Raw genomic sequence first — 27,599 nt, 5'->3', positions numbered from 1 at the left:
CCTTTTTTTTGTGGTCCAAAATAAGTGATTTTTTCAGATTTCAAGAATGAATTAATTATTTTTTCCCTACATTGCCCTTGGAGTAAATAGTGTTGGAGTATGTGTTAGGAGTATTTATCTGAAGAGATAGCAAAGGTTAATATGGTCAATTTCATTGCTAATTAATGCTAAAAGGTGAATTTCTTAATCTGTGTGAAAACAACTAAAAAATCAGTTATTTTGGACTGGAGAGAGTATTATGTAATCGTTTCGTCCCATTTTAATTATCGCTTTAGCTCTTTTCACGTTTATTAAGAAAAATAATATATACAAGATATTACTAAGTTACCCTTATTAAATGCTTTTTAAGAATTAAGTAGTATTAAAAATAACTATTATTTTCTTAATAATAAGGCTATAGTTAAAAACAATAATCAAATTTAATCTTGAATTCATATGGTGACAATTATATTTGGATAAATTTTGTAAGCTAAAGCAACAATTAAAATGGGTTGGAGGGAGTAAATCAATTGCATAAGTAGATCTTCAACTTCCAAAAAGGAAGAAAAAAATTACTGCAATATATTCGCATAGAACAATTTTCTCATTTTACCAAATTATCGGATATATATTTAAGGAGTAGTAAAAGTAATCAAATATACACACTCTAGTGGGAAAAAAAAAAAATCAAGAAGAGCCACAAAAAGACAAAGAAGAGAAGTAGAAGGATTCAACATTATTCACATTTTATTTATGTGATCATTATTACACATAAAAAACAAATATACATGCAAAATAGCACGTAACACATTGCAATGGAACACTTATAATAGTTGAATGTGAACAAAAGCCACATTTTACGTTTCTGTTATAGTTTTTTGTTTTAAGGTAATCAATTGTACGAAAATTCTCCTATTTTAGGAATTCTAATTTGGACCCAATCTTATTCAAAAATAAGCATATTATCTTAATAAAGTTAACCCGTTTTTAAACATTTAAAAAAAAATAGAATGTTTAAATTTTTCCCATTAGATATATTGTGCAATAGCAAGAAAACATGCACTCAATATATGAGAAACTTTAACGAGTATCACTAGACAGTAAGTTTTGATGGTGAATAGAACGGAAATTTTGAAAGGTTGCCAACATGACATACCAACGAAGATACAACATCTATGAATTCCTAATAAGTTATGGGCCTTGTGGGTAAAATTTGGAAAATCCGTGAGTTTAATATATTTGCATCTATACCCGCTTTCTGTGCTATATTTTAACTTGTGCCCGCTTTGCAAAAAAAATTACAAGCGTACCCGCTTTTTCACATAACTTCAGCACACGGGGCTGAAATAGCAAAGACAATCACGCAAAACTTCAGCATTTTAGTAGCCGGGCCTGAAGTTCAGCTCTAGAGCTGAAGTTTTGTGTTGTAACTGGGAAACTTCAGCTCTAAAGCTGAAGTTTTTGTAGAGCTGAAGTTTCGTTTATCTCTTCCATTTCCTTGCACAATTTTACAAAAAATTTCAGTCAGATTTAGGAGGTATTGCAGCAACCATTTGGGTATTAGCTTCTTGATTTTATCACAGCCGAAAAGTTCAAGGCGACGGAGATGGAAAAAAGTCCCAGCTGAAGGCAAAAAATCTCCTAACTCCATCTTAACAAGACAGTGAATCCTTTTAAGTGATGCAAACTCAATTCCTCAAGATACGTGAGTTCAAGAGGTGCCAACATTCCTTCACTTATTGAGTTACGTAACCTAATTAAGAACTCTATACCATTACAATAGTGTATTTCAATTTTCCTCATCTATTACCACATAAAGATTAAAATTGGAAAAAAAAGGTTAACTTTTGGACTAAAACTAATAACTGGAAAAAAAAAAAAAGAAGAAGAAGAAGAAAACGAAGGAGGAGAAGGAGGAGGAGAAAGGAGCTGAAGTTTTTTAAAAAGTGGGTACAAGTTAAAAGTTTAAAAAAAAATGGGTATAGGTTAAATGGGAGCGACCAAATAGGGCGCCCCGTGCAATTTTTACATAATTATGTATATATTATATGCATAACACACCTTACCACTTAAATTAAAAATAATCGATGAATGTATAATATATGTATTACCTATGTAAAATTGTGTATAATCTATGTATATGGCTAGAAAAAAGTAAACAATTGATATAGCTGGCTATTTGTGTAAAGATCCCTCGTTGGAAAGCAAGGCCCAAATATCTCTTTGATATGGCCATTTTGTAGAGAAATTTTCATAAAGCACTATCTTTTGGTAGTAATTAGCCATCTATAGATACCTTTTGCTATATTACGGATTATAGATACCTTTTGTGTGGTTATAAGATGTATTTGATGTATTTAAGCTATTGTATTCATGAATACAGTAGCAAAAATAGGCGTGAATCAGGGAGGTCCAGTTAATTAGTTGTTGTATTCAAGTGTATTCGACTGTATTCATGGAGTGAAACATGGAATTACAGCTGGACAGATTATTGTATCTGTATTCGACTGTATTCACGGCGTGAAATAGGGGATTACACTGTTTTTAAAACGGAAAGTGATCAATTAACATAATAGACTCCTAATATAACTCAACAAACTCAATTATAACACACAAATTTTGTATTTTCAGTTATAAAAAAGATTCTCAACCGAAAAATACCCCAAAAACATAGCAATCTTCAGAGAAATTATATAATACATCTGAATACATAAATTATATTAATTAAAAAAAAAACATATGAATACATTCTTGGCATATAGTGAGACAGTGAATATAATGAAATACATATAATGCAGTGGGATACATTCAAGTACAATGAAAAAAAGACAGTGAATACAATGAAATACATGGAATACAACGAGATACATTGAATTACAATGAAAAAAAAGACAATGAAATACATGAAAATAAATTGAAATATATTAACAGAAAATCAATTAAATGCCGAGCAACATACATTGATCTTCCTCAATTAAAGCGGAAGCGAACACAGCGCTCACGCCGATCATGATGATGTCGCTTCACCTAGTCTTTCCGATCTCGTTTTCGGTTATCCTGAAAACAATGGCCAAAGCGATCTCGATTTGTACCTTAATGTACTGGCGTCTTGTATTGCTAAGGCATTGGAAGTGTCTTCATGTGCAAAATCGAATAAATCGATACTCCAGAGGAATGTAATGGCATATTTGAGAAATTTTGGTTACAATGCGGCGGTATGCAAGACAAAATGGGAGAGTTCCGGTGGACTTGGCAGTCGTCGGATACGGGAGCCGAAGCAATTTCTGAAGTGGGCTTTGCACAAATTCGGTGGAAGGAGGAGGAGATCGGAATTTTAATGGGATGAGGAAGAGAATGGGATGTATCAAAGTAGAGAGAGAAAGAAAATAGTGTAACTGATTAGCGTATTTAGTGGCTTAGGATTAGGAGGTAACCAAAATTAAATATTTTGCTATAAACCTTAAAAGGTATCTATAGAATATAATTTTTTTAAACGGTATTTATTTTAAAATAAATAAGGTGTTAACCTTTGCTACAGGAGATAAAAATTCCCATTTTGTAATAGGAAAAATGAGGAATCTAGTCGCCCGAAAACTCTAGACTAAAGGTTTTTGGGCACCTCATGAAGTTTCTCTCTAACTGGTGTTACAAGGTTCATTCAGAAGTGAATTTAGAAGACTCCTTTAAGGATAATAATACAATTTTGAAAGATTAAACCTGAATGTATGCTATTATCATGTCTAGTAAGTTATATGTTTAGTCAACTCTTAGGAATCAAAGTGTTGAGATTTCTAAAATCCAAATATAAGCTATTCAAATCAAAGTCATAAATTTGAGTCATGAGCATCTAAAAGACATAACAGAATTCTGATAATTCCATAACTAGTACAATATCTGAAAGGAAATAGAGACAATAAAGGAGTAGAAACACGGGGCTGCGGACGTCAACGGCTACCTCGTAATCTCTGAAAGCTTGCCTGAATCTGGAGGAATCAGCACTCGGGAGCGGGACCTGATGCGCCTGAATCTGCACACAGGGTGCAGGGAGTAAAGTGAGTACTCCAACTCAGTGAGTAACAAATGTAAATAATGAGTGAAAGTAAGAAATCACGCAAAGCACAAGGCATTCTATGATGAAGCAGTAAAATCATTTGAAAACAGTAAACCAGTAAAAATACAAGTAAAATCCTCTTTCAACAAGTAAACAGGTAATTGACAGACAATTAAGGTACAGTAAATAAATAGAAGCTCGCCCCTTCGGGCACAGTATCACCACATCCGCCCCTCGGGCAGCATCTCAGAACAATAACAGCCCCTCGGGCTCAATCTCACATCACACTGGGTACCCCGTGCTCACTGGGGATGTGCAGACTCCTGGAGGGGCCCCTTACGGCCCAAGCGCATAACAAGCCATCTCGTGGCATCAAAACTAGGCCCTCGGCCTCATATCAGTCAAGCCACCTCGTGGCGTACATATCATCAGGCCCTCGGCCTCGAATCAGTATCAGTGTCATCTCACAACATATGCACTCGGCCTTACTCAGTCAAAAATACTCACAAGCCCCTCGGCAATAGTAAAACAGTGTTTCTCAGCCCAAAGCATAATTTAAAATCTCGTTTAAGTCTCAAAATCGAGTAAAAATGGCTGAGTAGTAAAATAGTGGAAAATAACATGACTGAGTTCACGTAGTAATTCAAAACAGTGAGGAAATATCAATAAAAAGCCCCGAAGGGTTCAAATAGTTGGCACGAAGCCCAAATATGGCATTCAACCCAAATCATAGTGATAGCAAATAAGTTTCAGTCAAATACGCGGTAAAATCATCAACTGGGACGGACCAAGTCACAATTCCCAATAGTGTACGACCCCACGCTCGTCAACAAGCGTGTGTCTCACCTCAACATAGTACTACGATGTGCAATCCGGGGTTTCAAACCCTCAGAACATCATTTACAATCATTACTCACCTCGAACCGGCTAAATCTCTAGCTCGCAACGCCTTTGCCCTTCGAATTGGCCTCCACGCGCATCGAATCTATCCAAAATCAGAACGAAGACGTCAAAATATGCTTTTGATCAAAAATCCAACCAAACCACGTCCGAATAACCTAAAACTTTGCACACACATCCCAAATCACATAACGAAGCTACTGTAACTCTCGGAACTCCATTCCGACCCCTATATCAAATCTCGTCTACCCACCGAAAATCGCCAAAATATCAACTTTGCCAATTCAAGCCTAAATCTACTCCGGACCTCCAAAACCCATTTCGATCACACTCCTAAGTCATAAATCGCCTCCCGAAGCTAATCGAACCATTGGAACTCACATCCGAGCCCTGTAACACATAAGTCAACATCCGATTGACTTTTCCAACTTAAGCCTTCCTAAAAGAGACTAAGTATCTCAAACTTCACCAAAACTATTTCGGATTCAATCCAACCAACCCGATACCACAAAACATGGATAACAAAGCATAAAGAAGCAGAAATGGGGGAAACGGAGCGGTAACTCATGAGACGACCGGTCGGGTCGTCACATCCTCCCCAACTTAAACAAACGTTCGTCCTCGACGAGTCAAGAAACATACCTGAAGCCTCAAACAGGTGAGGATATCTGCTCCGCATGTCCCGCTCGGTCTCCCAGGTAGCCTCCTCCACGGGCCGACCTCTCCACTGAACCTTCATCGAAGCTATATCTTTTGATCTCAACTTCCGAACCTGACGCTCCAGAATAGCTGCTAGCTCCACATCATAAGTCAAATCACCCTCCAACTGAACCGTGCTGAAATCTAGAACATGAGACGGATCTCCAATGTACTTCCGGAGCATAGAAACATGGAACACTGGGTGCACACTCGACAAGCTGGGTGGCAAGGCAAGCTCATAAGACACCTCCCCAATCCTCCGAAGTACCTCAAAAGGCCCAATGAACCGCGGACTCAGCTTCCCTTTCTTTCCAAATCTCATAACACCCTTCGTGGACGAAACCTTCAACAAGACCTTCTCACCAACCATGAAGGACACATCTCTAACCTTCCTGTCAGCATAACTCTTTTGCCTCGAATGCGCTGTACGAAGTCTCTCCTGAATCACCTTCACTTTTTCTAAAGCATCCTGAACCAAATCTGTACCCAATAGCCTAGCCTCACTGGGCTCGAACCAACCAACTGGAGATCTACACCGCCTCCCGTACAAAGCCTCATATGGAGCCATCTGGATGCTCGACTGGTAGCTGTTGTTATAGGCAAACTCTGCAAGTGGTAGAAACTGATCCCATGACCCTCCGAAATCAATAACACAAGCGCGTAGCATATCCTCTAATATCTGAATAGTGCACTCGGACTGCCCGTCCGTCTGAGGGTGAAAAGTTGTGCTCAACTGTACCTGAGTACCCAACTCTCGCTGAACAGACTTCTAGAACTGGGAAGTAAACTGAGTGCCCCGATCTGAAACGATGGAAACTGGGACACCATGCAACCGAACAATCTCCCGAATATATATCTCTACTAACCGCTCGGAAGAATAAGTAGTACAGATAGGAATAAAGTGCGCGGACTTGGTCAGCCTATCCACAATCACCAATAGCATCAAACTCCTCAAAGTNATCCACAATCACCCAAATAGCATCAAACTTCCTCAAAGTCCGTGGAAGCCCAACTACAAAATCCACAGTGATCCGCTCCCACTTCCACTCTGGAATATCCATCCGCTGAAGCAAGCCATCTGGTCATTGATGCTCATATTTCACCTGCTGACAATTGAGACACCGAGCTACAAATCCCACAATATCTTTCTTCATTCTCCGCCACCAGTAATGCTGTCTCAAATCCTGATACATCTTCGCGGCTCCTGGATGAATAGAATACCGCGAGCTATGGGCCTCTTCCAGAATCAACTCCCGAAGCCCATCTACATTGGGCACACAAATCCGGCCCTGCATCCTCAATACCCCATCATCTCCAATAGACACATCTCTGGCATCATCATGCTGAACTCTGTCCCTAAGGACGAGCAAATGTGGATCATCATACTGGCGCTCTCTGATGCGCTCATATAGGGAAGACCGAGAAACCACACAAGCCAATACCCGACTGGGCTCCGAAATATCCAACCTCACGAACCGATTGGCCAAAGCCTGAACATCAACCGCAAGAGGTCTCTCCCCAACTGGAATATATGCCAAACTCCCCATACTCACTGCCTTTCGGCTCAAAGCATCGGCCACCACATTGGCCTTTCCCGGATGGTACAATATAGTGATGTCATAATCCTTAAGTAACTCCAACCATCTCCGCTGCCTCAAATTAAGATCCTTTTGCTTGAACAAATGCTGAAGACTGCGATGATCAGTGAATACCTCACAAGATACGCCATACAAGTAATGCCTCCAAATCTTCAACGTGTGAACTATGGCAGCCAACTCCAAATCATGAACAGGGTAGTTCTTCTCATGGGGCTTCAACTGACGAGAAGCATAAGCAATAACTCTACCCTCCTGCATCAACACACAACCAATCCCTACTCTCGAAGCATCACAATACACGGTATATGAACCTGAAGCTGATGGCAAAACCAACACTGGAGCTGTGGTCAAAGCTGTCTTGAGCTTCTGAAAGCTCTCCTCACACTCGTCCGACCATACAAATGAAACACCCTTCTGAGTCAACTTGGTCAAGGGCGATGCGATAGATGAGAATCCCTGAACAAACCGGCGATAATAGCCTGCCAAACCAAGAAAGCTGCGAATCTCTGTGGCTGAGGACGGTCTGGGCCAACTCTGAACCGCCTCTATCTTCTTTGGATCAACCTGAATACCCTCACTGGACACCACGTGTCCCAAGAATGCCACTGAACTGAGCCAAAACTCACACTTGGAGAACTTGGCATAAAGCTTCTCCTCCCTCAATCTCTGCAACACAACCCTCAAATGTTTTGCGTGATCCTCCTGACTACGTGAATGTACCAGGATATCATCAATGAAAACTATGACAAATGAGTCAAGATAAGGCCGGAACACGCTGTTCATCAGATGCATGAACGTTGCTGGGGCATTGGTCAGCCCAAAAGACATAACCAGGAACTCATAATGACTATATCTGGTCTTGAAAGTCGTCTTAAGAATATTCGAATCCCTAATCTTCAACTGGTGATAACCCGAACGGAGATCAATCTTGGAGAATACCCTCGCTCCTTGAAGCTGGTCGAATAAATCATCAATGCGAGGCAAAGGATACTTGTTCTTAACTGTTACCTTGTTCAATTCCCTATAATCAATGCACATTCTCATAGTGCCATCCATCTTCTTCACAAACAGAACCGGCGCACCCCAAGGTGACACACTAGGCCGAATGAACCCCTTATCTAGGTGTTCCTGAAGTTGCTCCTTTAACTCCTTCAACTCCGCTGGTGCCATACGATACTGCGGAATAGAAATGGGCTGAGTGCCCGGCACTAGGTCATCACCAAAATCAATATCCCTGTCCGGTGGCATGCCCGACAGGTCTGCAGGAAATACATCAGGGAAATCCCTCACAACTGGGACAGAATCAATACTGGGAGTCTCAGCTCCGACATCCCTCACAAAGGCAAGATACGAAAGACAACCCTTCCCAACCATGCACTGGGCCTTTAAGAAAGAGATCACTCTACTAGGAACGTAATCAGTCACACCTCGCCACTCAATCCATGGCACACCCGGTATAGCCAATGTGACTGTCTTAGCATGACAGTCCAGAATAGCGCGACACGAAGATATCCAATCCATGCCAGAATGACATCAAAATCCACCATACTCAATAATAAAAGATCAACTCGGGTCTCCAGACCCCCAATAATCACCACACATGACTGGTACACACGGTCTGCAACAACAGTATCGCCCACCGAGGTAGATACGTGAATAGGTAAAGCAAGAAACTCACGGGGCGTACTCGAATAACGAGCAAAGTATGATGACACATAAGAATAAGTGGAATCGGGATCAAATAATATAGAGGCATCTCTGTGGCAGACTGAAATAATACCTGTAATAACAGCATCTGAAGTGATGGCATCAGGTCTGCCTGGAATAACATAGAAATGGGCCTGACCGCCCCCTGATCGACCTCCCCCTCTGGGGCAACCCCTGGCTGACTGACCCCCACCCCTAGCTGGTTGGGCGGGTGGTGGTGGAGCAACTGGCGCTGAAGCTGATGATTGGCCCCTCTGCTGGGATGAACTAGCAACACGACGGGGACACTGCCTCCATATGTGGCCCATCTCGCCACACTCGTAACAACTCCCAGGTGCTGGAAAAGGGGACTGCTGGGAACTTCTCGCACCGGAGTGACCAGCAGATGCACTCGGTGTAGAAGAGCCCTAAACAGATGGAGCACGGGATGAGATCTGAGCTAGGAGGGCACTAAGTGAAGAATGGTCCTGGTGTGAACTGTGGGAACCATGACCCGATGACGCCCCTCAATAACCTGAGCGATCAGACTTACCATGTCGGAACTGTCGGCCTCTGCCGTGCTGAAACTGGCTCCTCGAAGGACCACCACTGTAGCTACCAGATCCTCAAGGCCTCTTGACCTCCCTCTCTTCTCTCTCCTGGCGACGGACAGACTCAATCCCTCGGGCAATATCCACAACCTCCTCGAATGTAGCACCAGTCACCCTCTCCCTTGTCATAAGGATACGGAGCTGATAAGTAAGACCATCGACAAACCTCCTGATCCTCTCTTGATCTGTCGGGACCAACCAGATGGCATGACGAGCCAACTCAGAGAACCTCAAATCATACTGTGACACAGTCATCTCCCCCTGACGCAACCACTCAAACTGTCTAAGCAGCTCCTCTCTGCGAGACTGCAGCACATACTTCTCCAGAAAGAGAACGGAGAACTGCTGCCAGGATAGGGGTGCTGCACCAACAGGCCTACGCCTCTCAAAATCCTCCCACCAAGTAAAAGCAGGTCCTGAAAACTGATAAGTAGCGAAAGCGACCCCGCTGGTCTCCAGAATACCGTCTGTGCGAAGCATTCTCCGACACTTGTCTAAAAAGCCCTGAGCATCCTCGCCCTCTGCTCCGCTGAAGGTCGGAGGCTGAAGTCTCCCAAATCTCTCCAACCTACGCTGCTCATCCTCTGGCATGACAGGAACTACATAGTCCTGAGCAGCTGCGACCGGCTGGGCTGGATGTGCCCCCGGCATCTGAAGTCCCTGCACGACCTGCTCAGGTGTGCGGGCGGCGGGAGTTTGACTGCCTCTCCCGGCCTGTGAAGTAGCTGCGGCTGTAGTGGCTGAAACCCCCTGAGCTAGGCCAGTGCAAACTGATAAGATCTGATCCAAGGCCTCCTGAAGACCCGGAATCACAATAGGCACAACTGGTGCCTGAGCTGGTACTGCTGGAGGGTCCACAGCTGGGACCTGGTCCTGAATTGGGGCAGTTGGTGGATCTGCAGGTGCTGCCCCCGCTGCCCTGCCTCTACCACGACCACGACCGCGTCCTCGGCCTCTGGTGGCCGCAGTTGGTAGTACTGGTGGTCGTTCACCCGAAACTCACCCGAGGCCCTCGGGACCTCAACCAAAGGCACCAACACATCCTAAAACCTTATTCAAACTTGTTCCAATCATCAAAACACCTCAAACAACATCAAATCACCCAAAACACATCGGATTCAAGCCTAAGTTTCTAAAATCTTCCGAAATACACTTTTGATCAAAAACCCAACCAAACCACGTCCGAATAACCTGAAATTTTGCACACACATCCCAAATCACATAACGAAGCTACTATAACTCTCGGAATTCCATTCCGACCCCTATATCAAAATCTCGCTTACCCACCGAAAATCGCCAAAATATCAACTTTGCCAATTCAAGCCTAAATCTACTCCGGACCTCCAAAATCCATTACGATCACACTCCTAAGTCATAAATCACCTCCCGAAGCTAACCGAACCATTGGAACTCACATCCGAGCCCTCTAACATATAAGTCAACATCCGATTGACTTTTCCAACTTAAGCCTTCCTAAAAGAGACTAAGGCCTCATTTGTTTTTTTTAAGATTAAGACGTCTGAATCTGAATACACATCTGAATATCAAGATGTGTATTAAGATTAAGACACCTGAATCTGAATACACATCTGAATATATTAAGATGTGTATTAAGATCTGAATAGAAATAATTAAGACTGTTTGATTTTTAACATCTGAATGTATAAAATTTATCTTTATATGAAAATTAATAAACATAAAATTCAAATAAACTACTAACTAATCTAATCTTCTATCAATAAAATATATAGTTTTTTAAAATATGATAGTTGTTGGTGGTGATGGCTAACGGGTGAATGCCGACTAGAGGCGGTGGTTGGTGGTAGTTTTGGTTGATGATGGTGGTTCATGCTAGTAACTAGTAGTAATTGGTAGTGGTGGCAATTATGATTGAGGATGGTGGTGGTGGGTGGTGATAGTTAATAATGTCGGGTAGTGGTAGTAGTTATGATTGAGGAAGGTGGTGGGTGGGTGGTGGTAGGTTAATTGATGGGCAGTATCGGTTGTGATTGTTGATGGTGATGGGGGTGCTTAGTTGTGGTAGTTGAGACGGATGAGTGTTGATTGTGATGAGAATGATGGTGTTCGGAGTGGTGGGAATAGTAGGTGGTGATGGTCGATAATAGAGGCTATGATTAAAGATGATGGTGGCGTGGTGGTGGCGGAGGTGGAGGTGGTGGTTGAGTATAGTGGTGGTGGTGGCATTGTGGTAGTTGATAATGGTAGGCGGTGGCGGCAGTTAATAATGAATATATGATAGCATCTTAATGAAATTAAGTCTCTGTTATAGATCTTAATCATACAGACCTATTCAGACACATGAAGTGGTTGTAAAGTAAAAAAAACAAACACACTTAATGATTAAGATCTGAATAATTAAGATTCAGACTTTAAAAACAAACGCATTTAATGTCTGAGATCTGAATGATTAAAATTCAGACCTCCATTAAGTGCAAACAAATGAGGCCTAAGTGTCTCAAACTTCACCAAAACCATTCCGGATTCAATCCAACCAACCCGACCATAAAACAGGGATAACAAAGCATAAAGAAGCAGAAATGGGGAAAACGGAGCGGTAACTCATGAGACGACCGGCCGGGTCGTCACACTGCTATATTTAAAATACAAAAATTCAAGTGAAAACAGTCTAAAAATTATATATTTAGTCAACTTTTAGGAGTCAAAGTGCTGAGATTTTTAAAATCCAAATGCAATATTATTAAATTAAAGGAGTCATAAATTTGAGATCATGAAATCCAAGTGCAATCCAATGTTAATAACTCCGTAATCTTGGTCATTAGTGTACAAGTAGGATTGTCAATTACGAAAAAAAATTACTGCAATATCCCACATAAACGTTTTTTTATTTAACCAATTTATCTGATACGCATTATAAAAAAGGGTGAAAAAAAAGGAAAAGAAATCAATGTACTCTCTCATAGAAGAAAGAAAATGAGAAAAACTACAAAATAGTCTAAATTACAGAAGGGTAAACCTGTAATATATAAAATATTTTTGCTTATAAATAATTTTGTTGAAAAAAAAATCAAATTAAGGGGAGCAAGTGTAGTATCTCAAACTACATGAGAGGTAAGTGATATGTATACAAACATGGAGGGATGTTTATGCACTAATTACTTATTCAACTGTAACAATTAAAGTGGTGCCATTTTAAAAATCCAAAGAAATCCAACTAAAATACATGAAATCTAAGGAATTCATTATTAATTACTATTTACTCCTTCCGTCCCGTTTAACTTCGCTCTTTTCGTATCCATTGAAAAAAAAAACAATAATTACAAGATATATTTCACTAAATTACTCCTATTAAATATTTTTCAGAATTGAGTTGTATTAAAAATAACTATTGCTTCTCTAATATTGAGGGTATAGTTGAAAATAATTAATAAATTTAATCTTGAACACCTAAAGTAACAATTATTTTGATATTTTTTTAATAACTAAAGTGACAATTAAAATTGGATGGATGGAGTAAATCAAATGCATAAGTAGAGTCTTCAACTACACAAAAAACGAGAGGAAAAATCACTGCATTATATTCGCATAGAACAATTTTTCCATTTTACCAAATTATCATATATATATATATATATATATATAATATATATATATATATAATATATATATATATATATATTATTTATTTATGAAGTAGTAAAAGTAATGAAATATACCCACTCTAGTGGAAGAGAGAAAATCAAGAGTAACTACGACAAGACAAAGAAGAGAAGTGGAAGGATTCAACCGCATTCACGTTTTATTTATGTGTCATTATTACACACAAAAAAAACAAATCTACATGCAAATTAGCACGTAACTCATTGCAAATTTGCAATGGAACACTTGTAATAATTTACTGTTAACAAAAGCCACATTTTATGTTTCTGTTATAGCTTTTTGTTTTAACGTAAACGATTGTAAGTGCTACGAATGCAAATATAGAGGGAGCTTTATGATATTATTCCTTTTTATGCAAAACAATTAATGTGTTTACACTTTAAAAATTCAAATGCTATCTAACTAAATCCTGAAATCCAAGTGGAATCCATCACAAATTACGTAAGATGAGTCATCAATTACAATGCAGGTAGAGTTTTCAATTTCAATAAATAAAATAAAATAAAATAAAAATATTTAAAAAGTATCACAGCAATAAACTTGCATTGAAATTTTTTCGGTTCTACCAAATTATAAAGAAATAAAATATACCTCTGTGGAAAATAAGAAGAGTTATGAAATGCAAAGACTATACGAGGGAGGATGTCACCCCTAGTCACTTTTTTATGTTATAACACAGAAAAATTAAAGTATGCATATAAATAACATGTAATTCATTGCAAGGGAACAATTGTAATAGATAAATGTCAAAGAATATCCCAATTTCATGTTCTTTTATTTTGAAAAAAAGGTTATAAATAAAAAGTAAAATCTCTTATTTTGGAAATTCAAAATTAGAGTAATCTTATTGATGAGTTAATAATTTAATTTATAAATACTTAAAGATTAGAGAAAAAAATAGAATATTTATGGTCTAATACTATATAAGACGACAATGCACATAAACTCTTAAAATCATTTCGAGCAGCGTCTTCTACACTATTTCTCCAGTTCTCGAGCAAACTTGCATCTTCAAAAGCTGAAATGGAGTCATGTCCCCGCCTAATGTAAGTTTCCGATACCGATTTCTTATTATTGATAGAGTAGTATTCTCCATCCCTCCTTCACGTCAAATAACGCAGAAGATGGGAACGAGAACAAAGATAACATAAAGAGGAACACTTATTGTGTTAATGCTTGATTCTATGAAATTAAAATTCATCCGACCATTAGACTTTCAGAGAAGGAAAGTCCGATCGCCATTAAAACTCTTTTCAGAAATCAAAAAGATATCAAATCTAATTTCGATACTAGGTAAGATTCACCGTTATTAGTCATAGCACACAAGTCAACTATAAATGAGATCGGAACTACTCGATCTCTTTCGAGAAATGACTTATTTAGAAACACATCGATTGATCTCGTTGATAAGAACAAAGAAAAACTCTTTTACTTGACGATTAAATAAAAAAAAAGAATAAAAATACATAACAATAATCTTCATTTGGAGGAAATTGTATTGTTTATTTTTGTCAAAATATTTGGTCAAAGGGATGACTGTAAGGAGAAAGGAGTCATTTTTGGGGAAAAATTTCCAGAGTTGTAAAAAAAACATAAAGCGACGACTATATAAAGCGTGGGATCCCTGATGCTTACATAACTGGCAAAACTCAGCTAAAACACAATCATTTGTCTGCTCACTCTGCTTCCCCGTACTAAACTAGGAAAAATCCTCTCCTTTGTCAATGTCACCAATTCCTTTTTTCCCTTTTGGTTTCAATTTTTGAAGCTCAAATTTCATGTTTCTAGTTGCTTTTTTCTGAAAGCTGTTCTGTTTTGAGTAAAAATTGTTCTTGAATTTCTCATTCCCTTTTTTTTTTTGTTCAAATTCAGTCCTCATTGTTATCTCAATCTTTTGTTTTGTTTGAGCGAGAGAGAAAGATAGATCTTTTATTTGATTTTTCGGTCAGTTTTGTCCCGTTTGTTGAAAGGTGAAATCAGAAATCTTTTCAGTTGGAATTTGTTTGCTTTAGGGTTCTTTTGATTGTTTTTAGTCAGAGAGGATTGTGATTTGTAGATTGATTTGGTGGTTCTAGGGTTTTAGTTTGTATTCAGATTTCAGAGTTCTGTTTTGCCGTTGAGTGACGTGTAGGGTCCACCACAAGTGTGTGTACCATGGCTTCGTATAGGCCATTCCCACCACCGTCTCAGTCGAGTTTCGTTCCTCCGCCACCGCCACCGCAGAATCAGAACCCTCCTCCACCGCCACCGCCGTCTCAGTTCTCTCAGAATTGGGGCTACGGTGGATCTTCCTCCTCCTATACTCAGCAGCAGCAAAATTATCAGCACCCTGCTTACGTTCCTCCTCCTCCTCCGTCTTCGTATCCACCTCCACCGCCACCACCTTCAGCACAGCCTCCGCCACCTCCTCCTCCACTGTATTACTCCCAGTATACCCAAAACCAGCCCCCACCTCCTTCCTCTCCTCCTCCAAGTTCTTCAATTCCTCCTCCTCCTCCACCTTCTCAGCCCCCATCCCCTCCGCCACCTCCTTCATCAAGTAGGCCCAGTGGGGGCGAGAAAAGGCGAGACTCTGGTTGGAGTGAACCGGGACATGGTAATCATCAGGCTGCTGGTCGGTCTAAACAGCCAGGAGGGCGTTCTGTGCCTCCATTGCCTGTGAAGAAAGCAGCCAATGCTCGGGTTGAGACTGAAGAAGAGAGGAGGATTAGGAAGAAGAGGGAATTAGAAAAGCAAAGGCATGAAGAAAAGCATAGGCAGCAGCAACTAAAGGAATCACAGAATAGGGTTCTGCAGAAAACCCAAATGTTAGCCTCTGGGATGAAAGGTCATGGTTCTATTAGTGCATCACATATGGCTGATAGAAGGACCACCCCTTTGCTTAGTAGTGAGAGGACTGAGAACCGTTTGAAGAAGCCGACCACATTTCTTTGCAAGTTAAAGTAAGCCATTAATTCTTGATTTATTTTCCAGCCCAACTGACTGTTTGATCATAATACATTTCAATCTCGTCATGGTAAGGGTGAAATTTACACGTGATATCAGGGGCGGATGCAGAGCACATATTATGGGTTCAAACTCTATTGCTTTGACTCAAACCCTGTATATGTGCTTAAAAATCCATTAAATAAGTGCGAATAATAGATTCTGAACCCAGTACTGTGGTAGAATCCCAAACTCGGCGCATAAAGTTCAAATAACTGATTTGCCTTTGCAAGATGGCCGTTTCATAGGGTAGGTTGGTGATAAACTTGATGAGCATCATAATTTAGATGGTGGGCGTATTTAGCTATTTGCTGAATCACTTATACTATTATGTCGTTTCTTTGAAGTTATTCCCTTCCGTGTCAAGATTATTTGTGAAAAGACTACATGGTATGCTTATCACTTGGGAAAAACACGTCTTACATATTAGAGAGTGTTGAACGTTCCTTAATTTGTGTGTACTCTGCAGATTCAGAAATGAATTACCAGATCCAGTAGCACAACCAAAGCTTTTGCAAATACCTAGAGACAAAGATCGGTATGTGATCCTGCTTTTCGTTGTGCTGGTCCTCTCTCTTGTATTTATGATAATTTTATCTTACGTATAAAAAAAAACTTGTATTTATGGTAATCAATTCAACCACCAATGCATGTTCTAACAGAGATAGAACAAACTAAACAAGGCATGCACTTTATATGTAGATGAATTGTCCCATCTAGAGTGTCCGCTATTATAGAGGTTAACAGAGTTATAACTCAATCTTCTTTCCCGAACCATCACCTCTGGTTAGTCTGATCCACAAGTTGTCAGGCTATCTCTATTGTGTGTGAGAATGGACATGGTTTAGTAGTTGATTGTCATCACTGTACTACTACACTTGTCATTTTTTTGTAAGGGCAAATCATTTGAGTGTGCAGATTTACGAAATACTCAATTACCTCACTGGAGAAAATGCACAAGCCTGAACTATATGTTGAACCAGACCTTGGAATACCTCTTGACCTTCTTGATCTCAGCGTATACAAGTATGTTACGTGCTCTCTCTCCTTTTCTTCATGCAGCACATATTAATTAAATTTATCTATTATTTTGACCTTGTTGCTGGCTTGCTTAGTCCTCCAAAGGGTGAAAGACTACCACTTGCCCCAGAAGATGAAGAATTGTTGCGTGACGACAATCCTATAACCCCCATCAAGAAAGATGGTATAAAAAAGAAAGAAAGGCCAACAGACAAAGGTGTTTCTTGGCTGGTCAAAACACAATACATCTCTCCTCTTAGCACGGAGTCAGCAAAACAGGTTCCTGCTGATAATAGCGTTTTAGAGGAATATTCTTCTTCAAAGAGAAGAAAAACCTTATTTAATTAATTGTTTATGCCATTTGCAGTCTCTGACTGAAAAGCAAGCTAAAGAGTTGCGAGAAAATAGAGGTGGCCGCAACATCTTGGAGAATCTTAACAATAGGTTACTTCTACTTTCAGTGTCCATGCTATCCATGTCTAAGATAGTGAGACATAGTTGAGGCCTGAATATTGTATTCCTCAAACCCTGTTTTCAGAGATAGACAACTCCAGGAGATCGAGGCTTCTTTTGAGGCATGCAAGTCACGGCCCGTTCATGCGACCAATCGCAAATTGCAGCCTGTCAAAGTCCAGCCACTTTTTCCTGACTTTGATCGGTAAGTCTTCCTCTCTTTTCTTCCTTTCTCATGTTAAATATCTATATGTTGGCCTGAATGTTGAAGAAGAGGGATGAAGGATTTAAGAAGATTAAAACTTTACCTTATCAATAAAAAAAAAAGGATTTAAGAAGATTATGTTTCAGTATAACTGGTGCAGTCTCCCTCAAAGAATGAGGTACTTTCACTTCATCCATAAGAATGTGGCGTTGTCTTTTAACATGCATGCATAAAGGGCTCACACATTTCCTAGTTTCTCCTTTTATTTTTTATTTATCTTCTTGTGATAATTGTAGCTTTCAGTCTTTTTTTCCATTTGATTATCCGGATGGAGAAAAGTTTATCTCATTTCTCAGTGCAAAAAAAGCTCACCATAGTTGGACTGTATTTTGTGAGTTGGAAGGGGATTTCATGTTAAGTGGAATAATAAAAAGCTATACTTTTTATGAGAACTACATTCTCCTCTTTTATTGCAAAATTTGTGCAACCCCTCTATGCGTGGTGCTTTAATGCCTTAGTGCCTTGAGCTAATTATTTCTTCAAAGTTCTTTATGCTTCCTCCTAATCGTTGTTTGGTAGCAGCAATACTGGCACATATGTAGATTATTGCTTAGTTCACTAACTGAGGTCTGCTCACTGTCTGGTGGGTAAACTTCTCAGAATGATGAGCTTTTATATTATCTTATGTTTGATCTCTCTGTGTTTGTTGTCTGAAAGCACATACTCCGTTTTTATGTAAACCTCTTTTGTCCCCTCTCACCTTTGTGTAGTAAGTACTCGCTTGTTTGCTCTTTATCAAAAAACGTAGTCGTTTGTTTGCTTTGTTGAGCAACAACCAGAGTAGGTAATGGTAATTGGCGGTACTAGGTAATTGAAGGTTAAGGGAAACTTGAGCGAGAAGAAATGCTATTAAATATTAAGGTTATACGGAACTTTGGGACTTTTAAGTTTTGGGCTTTTGTATGTTTGATATGTGCGAGTTTGGCGCTTGCTATTTATTGTACTCACTTCTGCGGTGGAGCTCTTCTCTATTTGTCACCATATCCTTCATTTTCTCTCGTTCTGCTATTTTTCTACAATTTATGGCATTTATAGATGCAGCCCATAAAATTCCTGAAAAATTGTTGTACAATTACTGTAGGTAGGCAAATGAGTCTGGTATGCCTTTCTTATATTCTTGGAGTACCTAAGACATCCCACCTGTATGGATAATTGGATGGCATTTTTACAGGAGATCACCAGATTGCTATCTTTCCTTACGCATCGCGTATACTTGAATTCTTCTGCTATCATTTTTGTCAATAAAATAACATTTGTTTGTCAAAAGAAAACAGCAGAAGCTGGATGTATTTGCCAATATGCAAAAGATTTAAAGTGATAATTGCCTGCCAAAACTTTTTCCCTTTTTCCTATAAAACTCATTGAGTCATTGGATCATGGCAATATCTTGGTGATATTGATAACATGAACTGATATTGCTACTTTTCCAGGTACCAAGACCCGTTTGTACTCGCGAATTTCGATAGTGCTCCAACTGCTGACTCAGAGACCTACAACAAGTTGGATAAAACTGTTCGCGATGCATATGAATCACAGGTGAAATTAATTAGATGCCTTTCTCCAAGTTTGTAGTGCTTTCTCCAGGTTAGTAAGGTAAAGTAAAGACTCCTTTGGGCAGTAAATGTGGATGAGCAATTGCTAAGTGAAAGCAAGACTGGCAAAGTTAGTTTTTTCATATGAAATTGAGACCCCATATATTCATCTTCTCCAAACTTATGTCTAATCATTTTGCTATTAGCTCCTTACCCAACATCAATTGACCAAAGCGAGAATGTTCAGTCCAAACTTATATTGGGTTGGAAAAGTTTGAAGGCCTTTGGCAGAGTGTTGATTATAATGTGTCTCTGTCAGCACAATCTTCTATTTTCCCTCGGACCCCCATGACACTATGATGTTTGAATGCAATCTTGACGAACATGAATTATGATTTGCAATACATCTTGCAGGCCATTATGAAAAGCTTCGTGGCTACAAGCTCGGACGCAGATAAACCTGATAAATTTCTGGCATATATGGTCCCTGCACCAAATGAGGTGAAATTACATCTGTTTAAAATGGAAAAGTTATTGAGCATAAATCTCATTTAATATATTCTGTTGCTTTTCGTTGATTTTGACAGCTAACGAAGGATATGTATGATGAAAACGAGGATATTTCATACAGTTGGGTTCGGGAGTATCACTGGGATGTATGTACCTTTTCTTAGTGCTGAACTCAACCTAGTTACATTTTTATATTATTGATATTGCTCGCATTTGCCCATTGGCAGGTAAGAGGCGATGATGCAGATGATCCTACTACATACCTTGTGGCCTTTGGTGAAACGGAGGCCCATTACATGGTAAAAAACTGGGTTTTAACTTGTAAACTTTATGTGGTTTAACAATGGAACTTGACTACAACGTGGATGCAGCCTCTTCCAACGAAGCTTGTTTTGAGAAAGAAGAGAGCTAGAGAGGGAAAATCAAATGATGAAGTTGAACATTTTCCAGTACCTTCAAGAGTTACAGTAAGGAGGAGAAAAACAGTAGCTGCCATTGAACTGAAAGAAGAAGGGGTAATGAAGCCATAAGCCTACTCTTCCTTCAGTTTTTTCTTTCTACATGACCTTTCCTTTTGCAACTGATTATGACATCGGTGGATCCTTGCAGGGTTATGCAACAGCTTCGAAGGGGGGTGTCTCAAGTTCAAGGAGAGCAAGAACTAATGACGAAGATGCTGTTGGTGAACAACAGAACGATATGCATGATGGTGATCAGGATCAATCTAGTGGAGCCGAGTATGATATGTCTGACTGATTAGTTCACATTCATTTCAGCTGATCGGATAATTTACAGCAAAGAATTAGAGAACAGGAAAAAAAACATGAGAGTAGATATATGGGAGAAGTTGCACAAATAAACAATGCTCTGTACCATATAGGAATTTTGTTCTTTGAAAAGATTGAACTTTCAAGTAATGTTTTACCAGTGCTCCAATGATTGTTTGGCCCTACAGTTATTCTTGTTCCCTTTCCTCCAGTCTTATACCCTCTGCACAGATGTTGCATTAGGTGTAGCGACTTGTGGTTTAATTTTCGGTGTCAGCTTTTTCAAAAAAATTCTTCCTGCTCTTTTGCATGTTGTGGCAGTGTTTAGAAATGAGCTAGGAGATGTATTGTGGTTAAAGAGGAGATATGTCTTGTGCTTCAGGCTGACCCTTTGTGCTTCTCGCAAAACTGGAAATCACAGGAAAGTACACATTGAAGTTGCTCGCTAATTCTCATTTGTGCTGTAATGGTTGTTTAGGGATAAGTGATTAAACGGTCGAGGTAAATATTGTTATTTCTAATTTCTGTTACGGAGAAAGACTCTTTATGGTAGCTGAAACCTAGTACTCATATTTTCTCTCTGTCCAACATGTTACTGTTTGAAGTTAATAACACAAATCATAGTTTGGTACAAAAGTTGGACGAGACTGCAATATAAAGATGAACATCAAGACGTTCGATGGTGTTGCATTCTGCATTTAATTGTCCAGAAGGTTGGTTGCAGAAGAAAGGTCTTAGGGGTGATAAGTGCAGGTTTGAACGAACATCATTATACAACATCCAGAATATATCCAGATTGCTCTTGTCGAGAACTTAAAGCTAATGAAAGATCCCACAACCATATTCCTGGCAGAAATTAATTTTGCAAATTTTGTTCTTGAAAAGGGAAGCTGAAGGAGGTGCCACCATGAGCACCAAATCAATGGATGATAAGTTGATAACACCACAAAGTAGACAATTTATGAAGGAAAATTGCATTGAATGAATACTACTATCTTTGTTCAGACAATTGTCCCTAGTATGAAATTCACACTAACCACAAGCTCCAAACTTTGCAGAAGTCAGTACAACTTTAATTTACAGTTTGATCTCTCTGCATCCAACTGAAGGGAGGTGGGACACCATTGTCGCATCGATGCATCACCTGATAATCATTCTCACTGGAGATAAGACTGCTGCTCCTTGCTATGTTGGATCATTGTACATTGCGATTGATAGAACAGGAGCTGCCAAACGCCCAAGCCTTCCCCTCTGCCACACCCCCTCCAGAGTACACTTCGTCCTTGAAAACCACTCTGAAACTTAACCCCCCCCCCCCCCCCCCGAAGTTATTACATCAAGACTGTGGACCTATAAGTAAGCTGCTATACAAGCAGAAGCAAGAAGCTGCTGTACAAGCAGAAGCAAGAGGGTGTACCATCTGCAAGGATGCAACACATGAATGTAGTCTGAAGCCTGCTTGGCTATACGATCCTGTCAACATAACAGCCAGGCATGGTAAGCAAAACTCAATATGGAACCTGTTCAAAAGCTGGACTGTCGAGGTGAAGAGGTGAGAGTGCCAGCATGGTAGTGCACATACAGCAAACTACTGGTAGGAGGATGTAGATTACGAAGGTAATGACTGTATAGAAGATCACGCTCAATCTCAATCTTTGATTTATTGAATTTCCCACATGGAAAATTTATGAAATAATATGTGCACAGTAGTTTTACATTGATGTGTTGACGAATATCGATGACAAAAGGGATAAAGATCTCACCCAACCGGGTTTTCAAGGAAGTCTTCTGCATGCTTTCAGAAGTGCAAACTCCTTGATGCAATTGAAGCCCTAAGAATTAAAAAAGGCCCAAAAAATGTAAATGAGTTCAACTCGGTAAATATGTATAACTAAAGTAAAGACACAATGGATCTATAATGTCTTACCAAGCTTGCCGACATTTCACTGCCTCTTGACGAACGACCCTCTTTGTATCATCAAGAGCTTTGGATAATGCTTGCAACACCTACATATGAAAAGACACATTATGAAAATCCAGACTTCATGAGAAAGACAAGAAGAACCTCTTACACTCCTGATAAATAAGCCGCGTCCATTGTTAAGCATTTAGTTGGTGTTTCAGGATCTTCTGATAAAATGTTGGTGGATATTCTGATTGCTCACACTACAAAACCAACCTGTGTTCTCATGGGGTATATCCTTGCATACGGCAACTCTGACATGGCAGCAAGGCACTGAATTGCAGTCTCTCGAATCACCTGATAATTTAAGAAACTTCAAATATAAGAAAGGTCCCAGCCTATAGTCGGAAGTGAAGGAGAGTAGTGGATTATTTTCATTAAAGTCCTATTATAACAGGCTCTTGATCAAAGAGAAATCAGGCTTTTCACATCTATCTATTTGATTCCTAGGTCACCACGATGGGGAGTTTCTTCACTTGGTTAGCAACGAGTGGAGCGATTCTGAGAGCTGACAACTTGTGAAAGAGTGGAATTCCATATATCAGTTGGTAGTTTATCTGCAAAAATCCGGACAAAGATGCGGACACATTTCCTTTACATTGTCAGGTAGTGTCTAACTTGTGGGAAAACTTTAGATGGTTTAGATTACAATGAGTGATACCAAGCACTGTGATGCAAGCACGCTTCAGCTGGACTTTTAGAAGATGGAGGACAAGATGAAGGGCGTAAATTGTTGTTCCACTAGCACTAATATGCATTGTGCTGAAAGAGAGAAATAGGAAATATTTTGCAGGGACGAGTAATTTTGTACATTTGAGGAATAGCCGCTTGTTCCTTATTTCTTTTTGGTGCACCCACGAGTTTTATATTTATATGGAAGATTGGAAGAGAATCAAACTTCTAGGTTCTCTACTTTTTGGCATACTGCTATATGACAGTTATTTCCTGCCATCTCAATAAAATTATTTTACCACATCACAAAATCCCAAACTAGAAAGAAACTTTTACCATCATATGGGGATAGGATGTGAGCTCAGTAAGTCGGCAGATAACTGTGGGCGCATTTTCTACAATAGCTTCTTGTCCTGCATCAGCAAAAAAAGAAGTCGGAAAATGAATGAAGAAACCATTGAATCCCAAATTTAACATCAAAGCATGAAACAATAACCTGATCAACCTCAAGTTGGAGAAAGACAGGTTTAATTTGTTAAGATTTAGTAAAGAGCTTTTCGCTCGCAATTTAGAAAGCTTAGACTAGGGGTTCTCCAGATCTCTGAAAGGAAACTCATATGAGGTTCCCGGGAAATATTCAAATATGCCACTTACAATTGGTCATTAGCGCACACAAAAAAAGAATCTTCCGTAAGTATAAAATTGGCAGCTAATGAAGCCTTTCTAGATTATTCAAGCAAATTTTCTGAAAGCCAATTGCCTATGTCTATTAACTTCTTCACGCAACCTTGAAGATGAACATGTGCAAATATGCAAGGTACAATTAATATGCAAATCCTTAGCGGATGATGGTCCATAAGCAAATTATGATAGCCGATCTGATAAACTTTTCAGAGCTAAAAGAAACTCTCACAGAGATAAGCAAACAGTCTTACCATTTTTATCTGTTATTATTCCGGAGAGAACTATTATGACACTGTAAATTATCTCCTTATGAGAGACATCCTTGCTTAACATAAGAAAGCAATCTAAAAGTACAGGAAGGACCTGCATACAAAGATAAATATCATAAGCAATTAACCTTGGACCCGACCATCAACAATATGAGTACAAATAGTTGGTCATTGCTACTCACTCACCTTTTTGGCATCACCAACAATAGCAGCAAGAGGAGTTTCTGATATCAGGTGTGCGAAAGCTTGATAGAGAAAACACCTGAAATCACGGGAGGATTAACTTAAGGCAAGCCATCTTAAAATTTGATCAGATCAACAGAAGTTTAATTCAACTCATTACAGTGAGCTCTTTTAAGATAGAAGTCCTCTTATTCAATCTTTAATCAGGAAAAATGATGTAGCTACTGAAACTTCAAAAAAAAAAAAGAAGTTACTAGTTTTATTTTAGTGAATGCAACAGAGCTTTGGAAAACATATTTTACGGGGATTCATGTGTGCTCTGACATGGATATGTTCAACATTTAACAAGGCTTTAGTGCACTTCGAAAATCCACATGAAACAACCCATACTTTTTATATCAAGTAAAGTATAATTTAATTTAATAATTGGGACAACTCCCGCATACAAGGGTATGCCAAAAAAATAGAGAATCTACAGAAAGCACATGAAACAACCCATATACGAGTAGAACACAAGTATTTAGGCACATGAAGATCGCACAAACATAGGTGACAAATTGGGACATACAAGATGGGCAAGCTTGAATGTTGATTCTGTTTTTTTTTTTTTCAGATGAGTTGGAATTTAATAAATGAGAAGAAAACCCCCTCCCCCAATTTTTCTTTTTTTCCGATAAAGTACCCCCTCCCCCAAATTATGCTAGAACCACATACCCCTTTCCACCTTTGATAAGCTGCTTCAGAACATACACTATTAACTTTGTTTTAGAAAGAACATATGCTATTAACTGATAACTAGCACCTCATGGCGCACACAGATAGTCTTCAGAGTTATTGAAATTAAATAAAAATGACTTCTTTAAGCAAGCTAATAAAAATTACTCAATAAACTTTCTTAATACAAAGACCACAAAAGCTTCTTAACATCTATTGGCGTTCTTAGGCTTCTAAATGTTTCTTGACTTTCTTCAACAAACCATGAACCAGAAGGTTACAGTCTCCATCATCAACCACATACAAAATGAGAGTATGAAGCGCGGGATATACAAAAATTTTAAAAAAGGGAAGCCCGGTGCATGAAGCATCCCGGCCACGTAGGCAGCCTAGGGTAAGCGTTAGTGGCTGATTCCATGGCTCAAATCCGTGACCTATAAGTCACACGGAGACAAATTTACCGTTGCTCCAATAAAAAAAATTAAACAAATAAAATCAACTATATTGGTACGTACCGTGTAGTGGATGAGTCACATTTTACTATTGCAGATAAGAACATAGGCAACATAATGTTGAAAAACCGTTGCTTGTAGAGTGGGCGAATGATTGCATGATAATTCCTGTTCAAACAAGCATCAGAGTCGCTCATAAGAATATGAAATGCATCTGCAGCTGATTTTCTGAGACAAAGCACTTCATGCTCTGCGCCATCTTTCATTTGATCCTTGAAAGGCAGCAAATTTCCGTTATGTCCACTTGAAACTAAGTAACTCAAGAAAGTCATAGTCACATCTTTTAGCTTCTCATGACCTCGCATAAGCAAACCTTTCCCTATCCATGCTAATCCAATAACAGCATGACTATTCATACTGCTTATTCTCGGGTTACCCATATTAACAGCACCACCATCACTGCCCTCTTTCCCAATAATAATGTTGCACCACATCTCATTCTTGAATAACATATCAATAACTTCTTCGAGACTACAGTCTTCTGATATATTTACAGGAAGTTTGTTAACCAAAGACCCCAGGGCCTGAGCTGACGGTAAATGACCTTCAAGGAGAGTCGTTGTCAACAACTGTAATAACAGTCTTATATTTGGTATTCGAGTTTGAGGATGCAACGCAATTACAACTGATGCGAAGAGTGAAGTAATCCATTCGTCTCGACAAGACAAACCATCAAAAGTCTGACAAAGTTGACTTTTCTTGTTAAAGCGATTGGTTCCTAGAATCAAATCCTTGGATAGGAATAAGGAGCATGTTGCCATCACATCAAGAGCTTTCCGAAGAACCTTTACCTGGCTTTCCACTGAACAGCCTGCCACAGCTTGCTTCATTGCAGCCATTGTTGCGTCCAGAAACTCCTGAGGTAAGTATAGTATGTTAACATTTCTAGTGGAACTTGTGGGTAAATAAGATGGAAATCAAATATTTCTTCAAATAGAACAAGACGTGTGAAGAGGAGGAAAAGAAAATATGCTATGCTTACATTTCCCTTTACTCCTAGGCTCAAAGATGTGATATTTTCCATTTTAGCAAAAATATTAACTGCAAGATTCAAAGAGACTTCGTCTGCACCTCCATTGCAATGGAACCTGAGAGGCAACCAAAAACTACAGGTCAGATCTTTGGTAAAAAAACATTGAAAATATTGGGAATGTTCAGTTATTCTTTGATAAGTAGGACTGTTAAGTTATTTAACTCATTTAAATACAACTGCTAGCTAAAAAATCCGATCATCTTCCAGCCTACATAGGCCGACTCCACCTGCCAAATAGATCATATGGCAGATTGTTCTGTTAGGATGTGAGACTTAACCATTTCCATGCTACAGGAAACAGTGACAACAGAAATAAAGGTCAGAAAAGAACAACTAAATACTGTATACTTTTTAGATCTCCCTTTTTCCCTTTGTTCTTTGCCCTTCCTTCCTTTCCTCTTTTATTTCTTAGTTCCTTCTTAATATTCTCGTTTATGGGAGCATAAGTGAAAAAAACAAGCGAAATTACATTTTTTGCTTCACCATAAGCAGGAAATGACACTGTGTGGCTTCCTTTTTCAAAGCAGAAGTTAGTGAACCAGCAAAAAACTGAGTTGCATCAAATATCACACATAAGAAAAATCAACAGAGACTACTGGCCATCCATATGAGGATGCATCACAATAGAGAATGCAGTAGGGAGAAATATCCAGAACAGAGATGGAATAGAATGGAAATCTAATAAACAAGATAAATTAAGATCCGCGTACGTACCATGGAAGTACCTTAATCGAATAACATTCCAAAAGCACAGCTGTCAGTTCAGCTAACTGCAGATTTCCATGGACCTGCAACAAGAGAAAGTACTTTTGTTAAGGTCAAGAAGTTAGGAAAAGGAAAAAGAGAGTTAAACAGAAAGTTGGTTTGGGGGGGG

At 39.2% G+C, this 27,599-nt stretch overlaps 2 protein-coding genes across 3 annotated transcripts in view; one reads left to right on the top strand and one right to left on the bottom strand.

Annotated features, from left to right (window-relative positions):
* On the top strand, positions 14,786-20,891 carry LOC109224010 (protein PAF1 homolog). The gene is made up of 12 exons (XM_019388543.1): positions 14,786-16,105; positions 16,618-16,686; positions 17,067-17,174; positions 17,264-17,447; positions 17,536-17,612; positions 17,707-17,826; positions 19,317-19,422; positions 19,833-19,919; positions 20,006-20,074; positions 20,156-20,227; positions 20,300-20,443; positions 20,538-20,891. Exons 1-12 carry the CDS (start codon positions 15,318-15,320, stop codon positions 20,682-20,684), a joined length of 1,971 nt encoding a protein of 656 aa, XP_019244088.1. The 5' UTR covers positions 14,786-15,317; the 3' UTR covers positions 20,685-20,891.
* Positions 22,012-27,599, bottom strand: part of LOC109224008 (MMS19 nucleotide excision repair protein homolog) — a 19,559-nt gene continuing 13,971 nt past the window's right edge. The window contains exons 12-22 of one of the 2 annotated variants that reach the window (XM_019388541.1): positions 27,440-27,513; positions 26,675-26,780; positions 26,484-26,549; positions 25,696-26,372; positions 24,470-24,545; positions 24,266-24,377; positions 23,667-23,743; positions 22,875-22,955; positions 22,623-22,702; positions 22,459-22,527; positions 22,012-22,168 (exon numbers count right to left, since the gene is read on the bottom strand). In XM_019388541.1, coding sequence (XP_019244086.1) covers positions 22,494-22,527; positions 22,623-22,702; positions 22,875-22,955; positions 23,667-23,743; positions 24,266-24,377; positions 24,470-24,545; positions 25,696-26,372; positions 26,484-26,549; positions 26,675-26,780; positions 27,440-27,513 — 1,383 coding nt within the window. In that variant the 3' untranslated portion in view covers positions 22,012-22,168; positions 22,459-22,493. Of the gene's footprint in view, positions 22,169-22,458; positions 22,528-22,622; positions 22,703-22,874; positions 22,956-23,666; positions 23,744-24,265; positions 24,378-24,469; positions 24,546-25,695; positions 26,550-26,674; positions 26,781-27,439; positions 27,514-27,599 lie in introns of both variants that reach the window. The other variant, XM_019388540.1, reaches the window with a different exon arrangement.

The sequence above is a fragment of the Nicotiana attenuata genome, chromosome 3, assembly GCF_001879085.1.
Source record: "Nicotiana attenuata strain UT chromosome 3, NIATTr2, whole genome shotgun sequence".
Lineage (NCBI taxonomy): Eukaryota > Viridiplantae > Streptophyta > Magnoliopsida > Solanales > Solanaceae > Nicotiana > Nicotiana attenuata.
Note: the sequence above shows the minus strand (reverse complement) of the source record. Positions and strands in the feature narration are given on the sequence as shown.

Coding starts and splice junctions, on each gene's coding strand:
- LOC109224010 (XM_019388543.1), top strand. CDS start 15,318: ATGGCTTCGTATAGGCCATTCCCACCACCGTCTCAGTCGAGTTTCGTT. Junction 17,448..17,535: donor GCACGGAGTCAGCAAAACAG/GTTCCTGCTGAT, acceptor TGCCATTTGCAG/TCTCTGACTGAAAAGCAAGC. Junction 20,228..20,299: donor AAACGGAGGCCCATTACATG/GTAAAAAACTGG, acceptor ACGTGGATGCAG/CCTCTTCCAACGAAGCTTGT.